At 38.9% G+C, this 14,537-nt stretch overlaps 1 protein-coding gene across 1 annotated transcript in view; it reads right to left on the minus strand.

The window, feature by feature from the left end:
* The window catches only part of dsg2l (desmoglein 2 like), a 28,581-nt gene extending 15,144 nt beyond the window's left edge, over window positions 1-13,437 (minus strand). Inside the window, exons 1-7 of the mRNA XM_017682658.2 lie at window positions 13,262-13,437; window positions 7,470-7,595; window positions 5,978-6,133; window positions 3,703-3,844; window positions 2,635-2,798; window positions 1,985-2,119; window positions 1,359-1,544 (exon numbers count right to left, since the gene is read on the minus strand). Of these exons, the coding sequence (XP_017538147.2) occupies window positions 1,359-1,544; window positions 1,985-2,119; window positions 2,635-2,798; window positions 3,703-3,844; window positions 5,978-6,133; window positions 7,470-7,595; window positions 13,262-13,312 (960 nt within the window). The 5' untranslated portion in view covers window positions 13,313-13,437. The remainder of the gene's footprint in view (window positions 1-1,358; window positions 1,545-1,984; window positions 2,120-2,634; window positions 2,799-3,702; window positions 3,845-5,977; window positions 6,134-7,469; window positions 7,596-13,261) is intronic.
* Window positions 13,438-14,537: the final 1,100 nt, after the last annotated feature.

A 14,537-nucleotide genomic window follows, 5' to 3' on the forward strand; every position in this document is an offset into this window, starting at 1 on the left:
AAACCGCCTGTTTGGTATGAGTTCTCTCATTTGGATCTTCAGGTCAAATAGTTCAAGGACTTCTAGTTTACTGGATTAAATTCCATTACAACACCATTTACTCATGGTGTGGCATTCATATATTCACATATTCACTTTACAGAACTATATTTTTTACATGTACATATTAATAATTCTATGGCACATCAGTCACTTTTATAACCAATGTCGTTTGCACCTTGCACTTTGCTCTGTGAATTTATTTATTGGCTGTTAGAAAAATCTACTGCAATGCTCTACAGATAGTTCTTTACCTTGTACAGAAAGTTTTTATACCCTTATATATTTTCTATTGTTCTGTGTTTGATAGATGTTGAATATGTTTCTTACTGTATTGTGTTGTTGCTGCTGGATGCCTAAATTTCCTTCGGGATCAATAAAGTATCTATCTATCTATCTATCTATCTATCTATCTATCTATCTATCTATCTATCTATCTATCTATCTATCTATCTATCTATCTATTAAAATGCTACATATTTTTTGCCAAATGCACAGTCAATTGCACATTGCAACCTCTTTGCAGCTTTGGTCTTTCCTATATATTGATTTGGTAAACATATCACTGCTGTCAGGACAAAACCTCATTTTTCAGTTTTTGACATAATCTGAAAATGCCTGTTGCCCTTAACATTGTATCAAAGTTTCATGATAAACGGACCAAAAGAAGTGACCCGAAATGACGTGAAAATGTGTCTGGTTCCATTGACTTACATTAAAAGTACAGTATGTTTCTCCTTCTCCTGTAAAGTTCCTTTTTTTTGAGATTTGATGATTTGATCTGACAACAGCGATATAATGTAGCGTAATGTGTCCGAATTCTGCATCGTTACAGTAGACATACTTTAGAATGACTGAGGGAGGAATTCAGTGCAGTGAAATCTACCAAATCGTACAAAGTTATTATTTTCCAAACAAAATTGTTTAAATTTGTTCAGATAAGCATGAATGTTAGGCTTTAAAATAATACACCTACTGAATGATTCATTCTGAAACTAAAGAATATCTCACACGAAGGCCTTACCTTCCTCAAATGTCCTGGAACATACAATGTTGGGCCACTAAAGGCTCTGGTACTTAAGCCATCTCTGATTGCTTGGTAATAAAAGTATACTGTAAACAAACTGCACTTCTTGGTAGAAACAAATGGTTTATTGAAATTATTATGGATTATAAATTATTTATGGGAAATATGTGCGTTTTATCACGTTTCCATCATTCCCACTGTGCGCAAGGACACCCATGTTAAAATGATCTAATATAAAACTTCTTTGACTTCATTACTTATGTTAATGCATATTACATGCCCACTGGTTTACCTTCTTGATAATCAGAATGCCTTCATTGGTTTCGTTGTCAGTGGTGATGTCGAAGTATCCGGCCTCATTCCCCTGGATGATCTTGTACACAGCCCGCCAGTTATCCGTGTGTATCAGATCAAGGTCAGTGGACTTGATCCGGACCACTTCCACATCCCTGATGTTCTCCTCCACACTGCCCTCATACTGCCAACAAAGGGGTTTCATCTGTTTAGCGGATATTTGTATTTCTTGCGCTTGTTTTATTATCACATATAAAGTTGTATGCAACAGTTTGAACACTCCGGGTCAAATTACATGCTTTCGTGATTTTCTAAGTGAAAGTAAGTGAACAGGTAACGTATCATCATATCTATCAGTATTTCATTTGTCCACTCTTAACTTATGGCTTTTTATTGCATGTATGTATTTACTGCACAATTTATTTCTTGATTTTGACATACTGTAAAAAAACAAAACATACAAAGCAAAACATAAAATCTGCCATAACATTTGCACAGGCCACATTTTTGTATGTTCAATTCAGTATATAAACAGTGAAATTATTAAAATGTGCAGAAGTGGGGAGGAGGTACCTCTCTAAATTTAAAAAACAAATATATATGAAAACGGCAAAACAATCTTACAGACTCATTCTCCAAGACTGGGACATTGTCGTTGACATCAAGAATATTGATGGTCACTTTCCCCTTCGTTTCTCTTCCACCTGGTTTTCCGCCCATGTCTTTGGCCTTGATGATCAGCGTATACGTTTCATGTTCCTGTTCAACAAGAGAATTCACATTTTTCAAACCCATCTAGAAGTAAAAGAAGAGCCTAGTTACTTACAAAGCAGCTTTCTCTGAATTTCAGTACCTCAGCTGGTAAGCCTTGCGTGTCACCAGCATAGCTATGAAAACTGATGTCTCCTGATGACTTTACCAAGAGAAAAGCAAAGACACTAAGACTGAACCTTGTGGGACTCCGCAAGAAATGCTGCAATTTTTGAATGAACGATTTCCCAGTGAGACCAAGAATTGTCTAATCTGTTTACATCTTAATATCTACATAAATAAATTCATTTTAAAGCTTAGATGATCACTTTCTCTACCTTTGACATCACAAGAAAAAAAATCATGTAAGCCTTTTTCAGGCTCTTTTGGGGCACCATACACATTCTCTTTAAAAAGGCTTTCAGTATGTTGACAGTGTTGACTAATGCTGCATTGCTTTTCCACACCAAAGTGCCATCAGAAGATTTCAATAAGAGAAGCTTAATGGCAACCGACATTCTCACCTCTCTGTTCAGAGTATTCATTTGGACGTAGATTTTGCCAGACGCTTGGTTGATGTAGAACATGGAGGTTCCCATTGGATTCTGTTCGGAAATGCTGTAGGAAATCATAGAATTGGGTCCTGGTGCATCTGCATCAGTAGCTGTGATGTTAATGACATAGGTGTCTGGGAAATGAAAGAAAACAGAATAATTAATTACAAAACTGACTGTTTGGCATGAATGTTTTAAATTGTAGTTTTGTTGTAGATACATTTATCAAATTATTCAAACATAGCACCTTAGAAATAAGCTCATATGTTTCAAATCATTTGTAAGAAGCTGTGCGACAGAAGAAGCAAGAAATAACAAATAGAGCTGCAGATGATTCAACAAGGACTAAGAAAGCTGTTTAAAATTGACAAAGAAGTTATAACAGAATTAATATAAAGAAAACCTGGTATGTGATTAGTTTTAATGTTGATAACATTGATTTTGAGGCATAACATGTGAATTAAGTACAAATCCAAGTCATTCAAAAGAAGAAAACATCTATTCAACTGAAAATTACACACCAGGGTATGTATGTCCTTATGAATAAAATGTTCATACGTTTTCATAAGGGAAATACTGCAATCATCGAAGACTGCAGTAAAAACTACTCTGCCTTGAAAATGTAGAACATAAAAATCACCGGTTCTTTCTGTACATCACTCAAAGACCACAGGGTTAAATAAATATGCCCCCAATTTAATATACAGCAAAAGTGCATTGATCTGTGATTTAACTGCATTAATTTTAAAATAAGATAATTGACTATAACCAATTATAATAGAACTTAATTACTAATTATTAATATTTGTGGCCAAAATAAAATTCTCTGGCTATTTTCAAATCTAAAAAATAAAACGATAAGCAGCTTTTCCAGTCATATTTATGCAGCTCAGTCAGGTTCTAAATTGTACCAAGGGAACTGAATAGTGGCAAATTTTGAGATTTCATGAAGCTCTGAACTATTTCCATAAAAATTTTAAATCAAACTAAATTACTGTGTCCACCCATAATTTGCAGTAAAACAAATAATCCCCATACCTTTTGCACTCAGTTCAAAGACAGAACCAATGGGCTGAATATGAAAAACAGGATCGTTGTCATTCTCATCCGTAACTTCAATTCGTAGGTCAATGTCCTTCTCAGCTCTACTGCCATTTCGGAACTTGGCTACCCCTTTTAGCTAAAAGAAAAAACATCCAGCATCTTACAAACACGTACAAGAAAAGACAATCAAATGCAAAGGAAAAACACGTCCATATCACTGCTGTCAGTACAAAACCTTGTAACTCCAAATTGGTAACTTTACAGGAGAAGGAAAAAACATACTTTAATTTTAATGTCAGTCAATGGAACCAGAAGGTTTTCCTAGTAATACTGGGCTGTTTCTTTTGGTCCATTCATCATGACATTTACACACAATGTAAATGACAGGCGTTTTCAAATTATACTAAAAACTGAAAAACGACAAAAATGGAGATACGAAGTTTTGTCCCAACAGCAGCGAGATATTTTTCAAAATGTGTGTATTTCCATATATATTTGACATATATGTAAATACTAAAAATTGACTCCATTACATATTCAATTATATAAGTTATATACATATACATATAAATTATACATTATAATTCATATCCTGCTTTCCGCCCAATGAATGCTGGAATTGGCTCCAGCGCCCCCGTGGACCTGGAGGATAAGCGGATTCGAAAATGTGTGTGTGTGTGTGTGTACATATAATTCATTTACATATGCATATGCACTCAGTATACTCACATACAGTACTGTGTGAAAGTCTTAGGCACCCAAGACACATTTTCAAAATCTATTTATTTGTGTAGTTTGTGTTTATTTGCTGAGAAAGTGTTAATATTTGAATAAACAAAATGTATACAATATTAATTAATAATATATATATATATATATATATATATATATATATATATATATATATTTATATAAATAATATATAGTGATTTTATGGATGTTAGTGTGTTTGTTTAACCATTTCCCAGCCTCTCCTCGAGGAAGCTCAGTATTACAGTATTATATGTAATTAAAAAGCAGCTCCTGGTTTGACCAATCAGTGCTTCAGTAAATTGAGCTCATGATGTAACTGATGATATTAACGAGTCTCTGTGGCGGCTGTGAAGGTGTCAAGGAAAAATGTGGACCCAAGAAATTCTTGTTACTTTTTATTGTTTTTCTGTTGATTTGAATTATGAATACGACTTTATTCTATTGTTTATACTGATAAACTCACTGCCGAGGTCAACTGTTTAAAAATGTGCTTAGATGCCTAAAACTTTCGCACAGTACTGTTGTACTATGAATATTTAAAAAATGACACAGTTTAATATATTTAGCACTTACACTTTAGAGCATCACTTACTTTGCACCTATATTTTTATAGGAGCAAATACACTGACTGTCCACTTCATTATCACCTTGTTTCTACGCTCATTGTCCATTTTATCAGCTCCACTTACTCTATAGGTGCACTTTGTAGATCTACAGTTACAGACTGTAGTCCATCTGATTCTCTGATACTTAGCCCCCTTCTGTTAGCCCCCTTTTACCCTGTTCTTCAGTGGTCAGAGCCCCCACAGGACCACCACAAAACAGTCATTATTTAGTTGGTGGATCATTCTCAGCACTGCAGTAACACTGGCATGGTGGTGGTGTGTTAGTGTGTGTTGCATGGTTCTTTAATGATAACCACAGTAGTCATATTGTCATATTGCCCACCACTTCTTTAAGCCAATTCAATTTGCTTTCATACTGTCCAATTCAGTATTGGTTTAAACAATTTATCCATGAATTATTTACAGCAGTGAGCAGAGAGCGAGGTGGGGTGTATCTGATGCTGACGTGTTACTGTAACAGCTTTTGTGAGTCAGCATAACTACTATAATATGTATTCATTGTATTCACTGTATTCTGTATAACCTGCACACAAACGCTAACCATTCACAACATGAGGCAAAAACCTACCTCACAGAAATGGTTATTAATGCTGTTTAATGTCCGATCCATTGTTTCAAGTTTACAGCAGTGAACGATAAGGCGATAAGGTTTTGGTCTAAAGCGTATTTCCAAAACTCACCTATAGGTTCACTGCTGGTTTCTGATAGTAAATAAAATGGGTGTATTTTTGACTCATTGTTCCTATCATCATCACTCTTCTCTACAAGGGAACCATCACTCTGGATGACTTTGTGCACATCTCAACAATTAAAATGTGCAGAATTTTGGAAACTGTAATGCCACTTTGTTTTTTCAGGATGATGCACAGTAAGAAGGAAGATGCACTTACATAATAAAAAGGAGTCGCCTCTCTGTCTAAGACGCCATGGATGCTCACTATGCCCTTATCTTCATCCACAGTGAATAAACCCACCGGATCTTTATCTGCTCCATGTCCCGTCAGAGAGTACCATATCGATGCACGGGTCTCCTCGTCCGATCGGATCTGAAATCAAACACATAGGCTGCTCATTAACACAAATTCTTCCAACCCTTAGCTACACTATTTGCATTGAAATATGCTACTTTACATATATATAAAATTAATTAATTTATTAACCAAGTCTGTGCATCCTTTACAGAAATGATTTGGGTGACTATTAAGCTCCAGTGTTTGTTCCTAAACCAAGTAAACAACTCCAAACATGTCCAAGCATGTCCATCAGCTTATTCATAAAGGTCCCGTATCAGACAGCGCAGTCACAAGTCGATGAAACTCTCGATAAAAAATAAGCAGCTTCTTAGTATCACTGTCCCGTGAAAAGCCTCTTCTCTCCAAACGGCAATTTTTAAAGAAAAAAACTTTCAGTTTCACACCATAACCACCAAATTACTTGGATGTTTATGCATGTTTATCAAGGCCAGCATGCTTAACGCTTCCTTGCATGTGTTCTACTCAACCCTCCACCTTCCTCATAGCAATGCATGACCATGACTTCTTTACTTGCACGACTAAGACCATTTTACTTTTCCAGTCGCTCAAAACAGTTTCTGTTTTGGTAGTTGTTTTGGCGACCTGGTGTTCACATCGATGAGAAGATTTTGCATGCTGCGGGTATTTGATCACCCACGGGCAGTTGCCCCGTCCATGCAGGCTGCTACTACTGCTACACTCTCTATCTCTCTCTCTCTCTCTATATATATATATATATATATTTCGCTGTTGTCGAAAGAAAACCTCCAAAGCGGTGACTTTACAGGAGAAGAAAAAACCTACTTTACTTTTAATGTAAGTCAATGGAACCAGACTTTTTTGAAAGTCATTTTGGGCTGTTTATTTTGGTCCATTCATCATGAAATTTACAGATAATATAAAAGGCAACAGACTTTTCTAATTTATGCCAAAAAATGAAAAAAACATCAAAAATGGAGATACAAGGTTTTCTTCTGAATGCATTTTTCACGTAACTTTAAAATGTCAAAACATTTCGGTTTTTTTTTCACACTGGCTTGAAGAGATGTTTTTAAGGATTAAAATGTTCTGGTTGATCTGCTGTAAGCTGCTGGACTTGAAAAACAAGTAATAACTAAAATATATCGCTGTTGGTGGAACATTATTATATATATATATATATGTGTGTGTGTGTGTGTGTGTGTGTGTGTGTGTGTGTGTGTAAGAGAGTCTGCTAAATGTTATAAATGTATATGTAAATATCCACATATACACACAAACATACTGTCATATATATATATATATATATATATATATATATAAGATCAGAAGCCACAATAAGTGACTGTTGTTATGCACATAAATGCTTAGTGAGTCAGAGAGGTCTTACTTTGGCAACAACGTAGTTCCTTTCGTAAACATAATTCTCAATCATTTTCTTCGGCGGGATGATCCACTCCCTCTTCTGCCTCCTGAGTGTCTTCTGTCCTCCTCCATCAGCTTCAGCCTGGATTATCTGGCCCAGAAATACATATTTTTACATGTACCAATACAGAACACTTACTTTAGTACACTATAAAAAGTGACACACTAAATGTACCTGATTCAAATGCCTACATCATTGCCACCTAAAATAATATATATACACTATATTTCCAAAAGTATTTGCTCGTCTGCCTTGAGATCCCGTTCTTAATCCCTAGGGTTTAATATGATGTTGGCCCACCCTTTGCAGCTATAACAGCTTCAACTCTTCTGGGAAGTCTATGCTACTTCAGTATCACTGCATACTGAAAAACTGTCTGATTCACCAACAAATTTCAGTGGGTAGACGATCAGCATCAGTGAGCCAATAAGCATGCTTTGTCCAAAGAAGAAGCTGATTGGCTGTCTCAGTATACAGCGGCATGCAAAACTCTGCAGTTTAAATGACATGGTTGCGGATATTCTGGTGGACAATATGATGATCGTATATTGTTATTGTGATACTTTTCATAATTGTGATACACAGTATTTGTTTACCATTGCTGTTTTTAAATGTGGCACTATTAGTGCACTCTATCTGTATGAAAATATAGTGATATGCATTCTACATCGTGAAAAAATATTTTTGCCATATCGCCCACCAATAAAATAAGTTAACACATCCTCAACATGGAACTTAAATATTTAAGTGATACTTTTTTAATCCCACAACGGGGAAATTCCACCTCCGCATTTAACCCATCCGTGAAGTGAAACACCACATACACACTAGTGAATACACACACACTAGGGGGCAGTGAGCACACTTGCCCGGAGCGGTGGGCAGCCCTATCCGCAGCGCCCAGGGAGCAATAGGGGGGTTAGGTGTCTTGCTCAAGGACACCTCAGTCATGTGCTGTCAGCTCTGGGGATCAAATCAGCAACCTTCTGGTCACAGGGCCAGTTCCCTAACCTCCAGCCCACAGCAGTGCACAGTTTCTGTTTATTTGGTGAGTTTAACATATGAGTAAAAGATAAAAAATACAAAATGTAAAAAATATAAATATTTATAATATTCATAGCTATTCTGTTTTTTCCCCATATATTGTTAAATTCAGCAAATAAAAATGGATGTTACTAATGTCAGCGCTTCTTCATTACTTCACCCTCATTCCTGTTTAAGCCCCACTTTCGGTTTGTGATAAAAAATAAAAAAAAAGAGTACAAAGAGTTGCACAAAATATTGTTCAGGGGTCGATATCAGTGTCACAGTATTGGTGTCGTAAAATCCTGAACAGAATAGAAGTTGTGCAAATTTAGGGCACAATTTTTCCAGCATGTTAAACTAGGAAATAAAATGAAATGAAAGTTCATCAAAAAAATAAATAAAAATTGTGCACTACATTTTGCAGGAAGAAAAGTCCAGCACACCACGTAATCTGACTGGGGGCTGTTCACACTTTGGCACAAACAAGAGTGCGCAGCCAAAATAGGTGTAGACTAAGACAGCGCCCATTTAAATGAACAAGAAAAGCTTGCTAGCTGTGCGATGAGACGCTTGAGTGAGGCGAGACCGTTTCTGCTGTCCTACACGACCTTGAGCGCAATGACGGAAGAACCAGCCGCAGAAATATCGAGCTGCAGTGACCACAGCTGGATAAACACGACAGCCAGCATAACAACAGTCCCAATCCAACAGGATCTTCAGCTTTCACCAGACAACAGACAAAACTCTTTTTTTCCTTTTCCCCAAAACTGACCATTAAGAAAAATAAAAATAATTAAATTAATAAAAGCTTCACATTGCCCTAAGACCGGTATCTCAGTTTTAACTGATATACAGATACATTTGAATAGAGATGTAGGCCAAAATATTTGGAACCTCGGTTTTACAAGATCCCGGAGCTCCTGCACATTTCAGAGCTCAACTGTGGTCCTGCAGGGCCAGAGTCCAGTGATTTCTCTGCACTAACACACCTACTGCTCCTACGAACAACGTGCTGAGATAAATCGGGTGTGTCCGAGCGGGGAAAGAGTCACCGATTTCGCTGTTGTCACTCTAACATAGTGGTTGCCAAATCCCAGCACTGTTTTAAACATAGTCCGGTCACGCCTGATTAGATATGGCACGATACCACATCTGCTTTTCTAAAACCGATACTGATACCACAGCCTTCAGTGCGCTGATCTGATATTTTATGATCTGATATTTTCCTTTAAAAGCTACTCAGCTTTAAAATGAGCTTTCACACTGTAACTGAAAAACATCTGAAGGTGGTCTCCCATAATGAAACTACTGTGAACCGATATGCACCGCTGTCATGCATGAGGACAGTGCTTTATGTTTTATGATGCTGTCTGATCTGTAGCCCACGTCCACACATCTTATGAAAATAAAACAATCCTCCTTTGCACTAAAATAAAGCTCTGCTGATCGTTCAAACTAATAATCAATGGTCTTATTGGGCTTATTATCAATTATCAATTATTATCAATGGGCTTATTCACCCTTTAACCCTGAAAGCTGGCACACAGACTGCTGGTCACCATAGCAACGACATCACTCTCACCTAGCTAGTAGATATATAGATTGATTGATTGATTGATTGATTGATTGATTTTCAGTTTTTAAATCACCATACTAATGATTTTTGTCCGTGTTTAATTGTATCTTAAGACCTGGTTAGACAGACAGCTGATCATCATAAGAGGTTTTTAAACCTCCAGGACACGTTTTCGAACGCCGCTAGCGATATAGAATATATAATATTCTAATATAAAAGATATAGAATAAATAACAAACATACAACGTTGTGGCTTTTCCAAGGTGGTTTGATTTTTGTTAAAAGGTCAAAATGGCTCTTCTTAACACTTGGGCTGCCGACCCCAGGCGTGAGCTGTTTAATGCTAACACCATTACATAAGCAGCCTCATTCTCTTCCCTAGTTTAATGCTGCTTCGTGTCATGTTTTGCTCTGTGGGTGAAAACATTCAGGTTAGGGCACAGTATGGACAACAACTTGCTCAACGCCTCTGTCATGTTGGTTTAGTATGACAGCATGTCTGTGGCTCAGTCTCAGCTCCTTATTGCATTCATAGCTGTAGTGCATATTTCTTCTACACCCAAATTTGCCGGTTCGAACCCCAGAGCTGACAGCACATGACTGATGTGTCCTTGAGCAAGACACCTAACCCCCAACTGCTCCCCGGGGGCAGTCATGGGCTGGGGGCAGTCATGGGCTGGGGGCAGTCATGGGCTGGGGGCAGTCATGGGCTGGGGGCAGTCATGGGCTGGGGGCAGTCATGGGCTGGGGGCAGTCATGGGCTGGGGGCAGTCATGGGCTGGGGGTTAGGGAACCAGCCTCATGACCGGAAGGTCGCTGGTTTGATCCCCAGAGCCGACAGCACATGACTGAGGTGTCCTTGAGCAAGACACCGGGTGCTGCAGATTGGGCTGCCCACGGCACTGGGCAAGTGTGCTCACTGCTCACTAGTGTGTATGTGGTGTTTCACTTCACAGATGGGTTAAATGCAGAGGTGGAATTTCCCCGTTGTGGGACTAACAAGAGTCACTTAAACTTAATAGTGCATGTAATGTTAGACTGGTTGGTGTGCAGATATGATTGAATCCAAAACATTTAGACATTCAGTGTGTGGAAGTCATTATATAATGACCTGCATAGTGTCCACTACATTGGAAACAGGAAGCCATTTGCCACTGGGCCTATATTTTGCCCAGCTTTGCTCAAGCTACAGGCTATAATTGCTGTCTTACATGAGGCAACAGTGTTCAGGAGGATAATCGCACCTTAAAGCTCGGTGTTTTTACCTGCTGTAAAGAGAAGAGTGCAAAATGCACACATAATTACTACAGTAGAATAGGATCATTTCGTTATGGCTCCAGTGCAACTGTAAATTGTAGGAAAAAAGCAGAAAAGTAATGTTTTCTATGCATGCATGACAGTGGTGCACAAGCACGGTGCAAATCAGGCAGGGGACGCAGATCAGGTAGCGACACGGCCCACTGGAAGGGCCACACAACCGAAAACACTGTATCACGCAGTGTGAGTGGGTAGTTTCATAACAGTATAATAATAATATCACATTCATTCTTTCGCCCTCCAGTCTCTGATACCGTGTTTTTGTTGATACTGGTCTCTATCCTGATACCCACAAATACTGATACCTCATCTCCACACCGGATCCGAAATGCTAGCGAACTACGAAGCCTTTCAAAAGCTTGTTCAGGTTCATTTGGGCAGGGAAGTTCATAAAAAGTACAAGGATGAAAAGGGAATGGGACGTGGAAGTTCTATTTCAATCAAATTGTTTAAATTGTATCCCAAGGTGTATTCCATCTTCCAAATGTGCCATAACTTACGCACAGGCCACTTTGAACGTTTTATCCCCCCACTCTAAAATCTACAAACCATGATATTTGACCAGGGCTGCCCAAACTTGTGCGGCTATATAGCTGTATGTTAGGTACTTTGTGATAGGACGCTTGCTTTGGCACACCTGTTTTAACCTCGTAGTTTTTAAATCGAAAATCTACTTAGAAATCGCCACTGTCCAAAAAACCAACAGCGACCAAAAGGACGTCATTCTGTTTTCACATTTACGGCATTTGGCTGACGCTCTTATCCAGAGCGACTTTACAATTTTGATCTTTTTTTTTTTTTGCACAGGTAGGCCAAGGTGGTGTTGGGAGTCTTGCCCAAGGACTCTTATTGGTATAGTGCAGGGTGTTTGCCCAGGTGGGGATTGAACCCCAGTCTACAGTGTAGAAGGCAGAGGTGTTACCCACTACACTAACCAACACCAACACTTTTCTACATGACTTGAACTCTCTAGCCGCCGTTTACATTGCATGCGTTGCATTAACTTACATTAAAAGTTAGGAACGTTTTGATCGCTCCTGGAAACTTAGCTTTTAAGAGAGGCTTGTTTTTCTTTGGCCCATGCAATTCTTTATATGTGTGGCATATTTAAAAGTTGGTGGAATATGAAATTTGTGGAATCAACAAACCATCATATTTCCAAAAAGGTCATTTAACAGGGCACAGAAAATATTTTAAAGTAACTTTTTAATGGGAGTAAATGTCTTATAGCAGTCTATGACAATCCAGATCTATCTATCTGTCTATCTATCTATCTATCTAGAGAGACAGACAGACAGTCCTACATGGAAAAGGACTATAACAACGCAGTTTCGGGTGTTATAGATGGCTATAAGGCAGTAATACTACAGTAATAAAGGTGAAACAACACTAACAGGAGATAAAAGCACCACAGAAATCCCACTGAGTCTTGTATGTTGTCGGTTCAGTCTCCTTTTGTAAAGGGGGGTGTTGTTAACTGTGCACTGATCTCTATTTGAAGTACTGGCTAACTGAACTTGCTTCAAAGCGCTGAGCTGAACAGAATGGATATCCACTGAAAATCCCCTGGTGTGAACCACAGAGGGCCTCCGGGAGCAGATGTGGGAAACACTGCCCTCTCCTGAAGTTTCTCTCGGACCCTGCGGCTCTCATAACGGTGTCCTGGAGAACGCGGAGCAGCTCCTCACACACTTCTGCTTTCACAGGCGAGTAAGAAGCCACGTCGACCTCCGCACGGGTCGTCTCGAGGAAACAAAGACGAGGAGAAAGTTTTCCCTCACAGCGGAAACCAGCACCAAACCCAGCAGCGGCGCACAGCAGGCGGCGGGTGTCTTACCGTGGCTGTGATGACGAGCAGAAAAGCGCTGAGCACCAGCAGCTTCGCCATTTAAACCTCCTCAGAGAGCAGCTCCAAGTCCCGCTCTTCAGTCCGCCGTTCCTGCTGGGTCTCTGGGTCTGACGGGCTCTCCCTCTCCCTGCCTCTCTGTCTGCGCTGTGGCTCCTCAGCAGCAGATAAGACCAGATGGGTGGCGCTGGATTCTCTCCAAAGGCGGTCTGGTCTTCTCACCCCACCCGTTTTCGGCCAAGCCCCGCCTCCTGCGCTCTGATTGGCTGGTTCGCTAGCGGCGTTCGAAAACGTGTCCTGGAGGTTTAAAAACCTCTTATGATGATCACCTGTCTGTCTAACCAGGTCTTAAGATACAATTAAACACGGACAAAAATCATTAGTATGGTTTAGTTTTTAAAACTGAAAATCAATCAATCAATCAATCAATCAATCAATCAATCAATCAATCAATCAATCAATCAATCAATCAATCAAATCTTTTCCACTGTGGATTGATCCCCAAAGCTGGTGATGCTCTCCTGTTTGACTCTAGACTTTTATATGGCCAAACATCGTCACATGGAAGTCTAAACTTCATGTGGTAACAAGTAAATGAACTAGTTCTTCTCAGCCTGCATGATTACTCCAGACGAAAGTCATTTGTTGGACTGAGTAAAATGAACTGAATCACCTGTTTCCACATGAGGTCATTATTTTTTTTGGGCAGAACTGAAGAAACACAATGACAGCGACTGAAACTGAAGGTAAAGACGTATTTTTGGTATATAATGCCATCGTCTTAAAAAAAGAGACTTTGGGCTTTTATTTATTTATTTATTTATTTATTATCCATCCATCCATTTTCTAAGCCGCTTCTCCGTCAGGGTCGCGGGGGGATGCTGGAGCCTATCCCAGCAGTCTTCGGGCGGAAGGCATTTATTTATTATCTGGGCTTTTATTATTATTATTAGTAGTAGTTTAAAAGTATCTGTAAACGTCTTTCAGCCACCAGAAAAACCTCTTTTTTTGTGTGTTTATTAATTTCACTTCATTTCATTTGAGCCTCCTTTCTTTGCTGAATCAGTGTGGTTATTTTTTTTTCTTTTACAGCTGATATTATTTGTCATGCTGGATTGTAAATTATATCTCACACAAAACACACAGATCTGAAAAAAAAGTGCCGAGGGACAGGTGGAGCCGTGTGGCTGGTTTAGGCTGGAACTAAACTCAGGAGGCAGGCTGGTGAGCTCTGAAGTCCATATGAGTTCAGTCTCGCAAGTTATGT

This window comes from Pygocentrus nattereri, chromosome 2 (assembly GCF_015220715.1).
Source record: "Pygocentrus nattereri isolate fPygNat1 chromosome 2, fPygNat1.pri, whole genome shotgun sequence".
Lineage (NCBI taxonomy): Eukaryota > Metazoa > Chordata > Actinopteri > Characiformes > Serrasalmidae > Pygocentrus > Pygocentrus nattereri.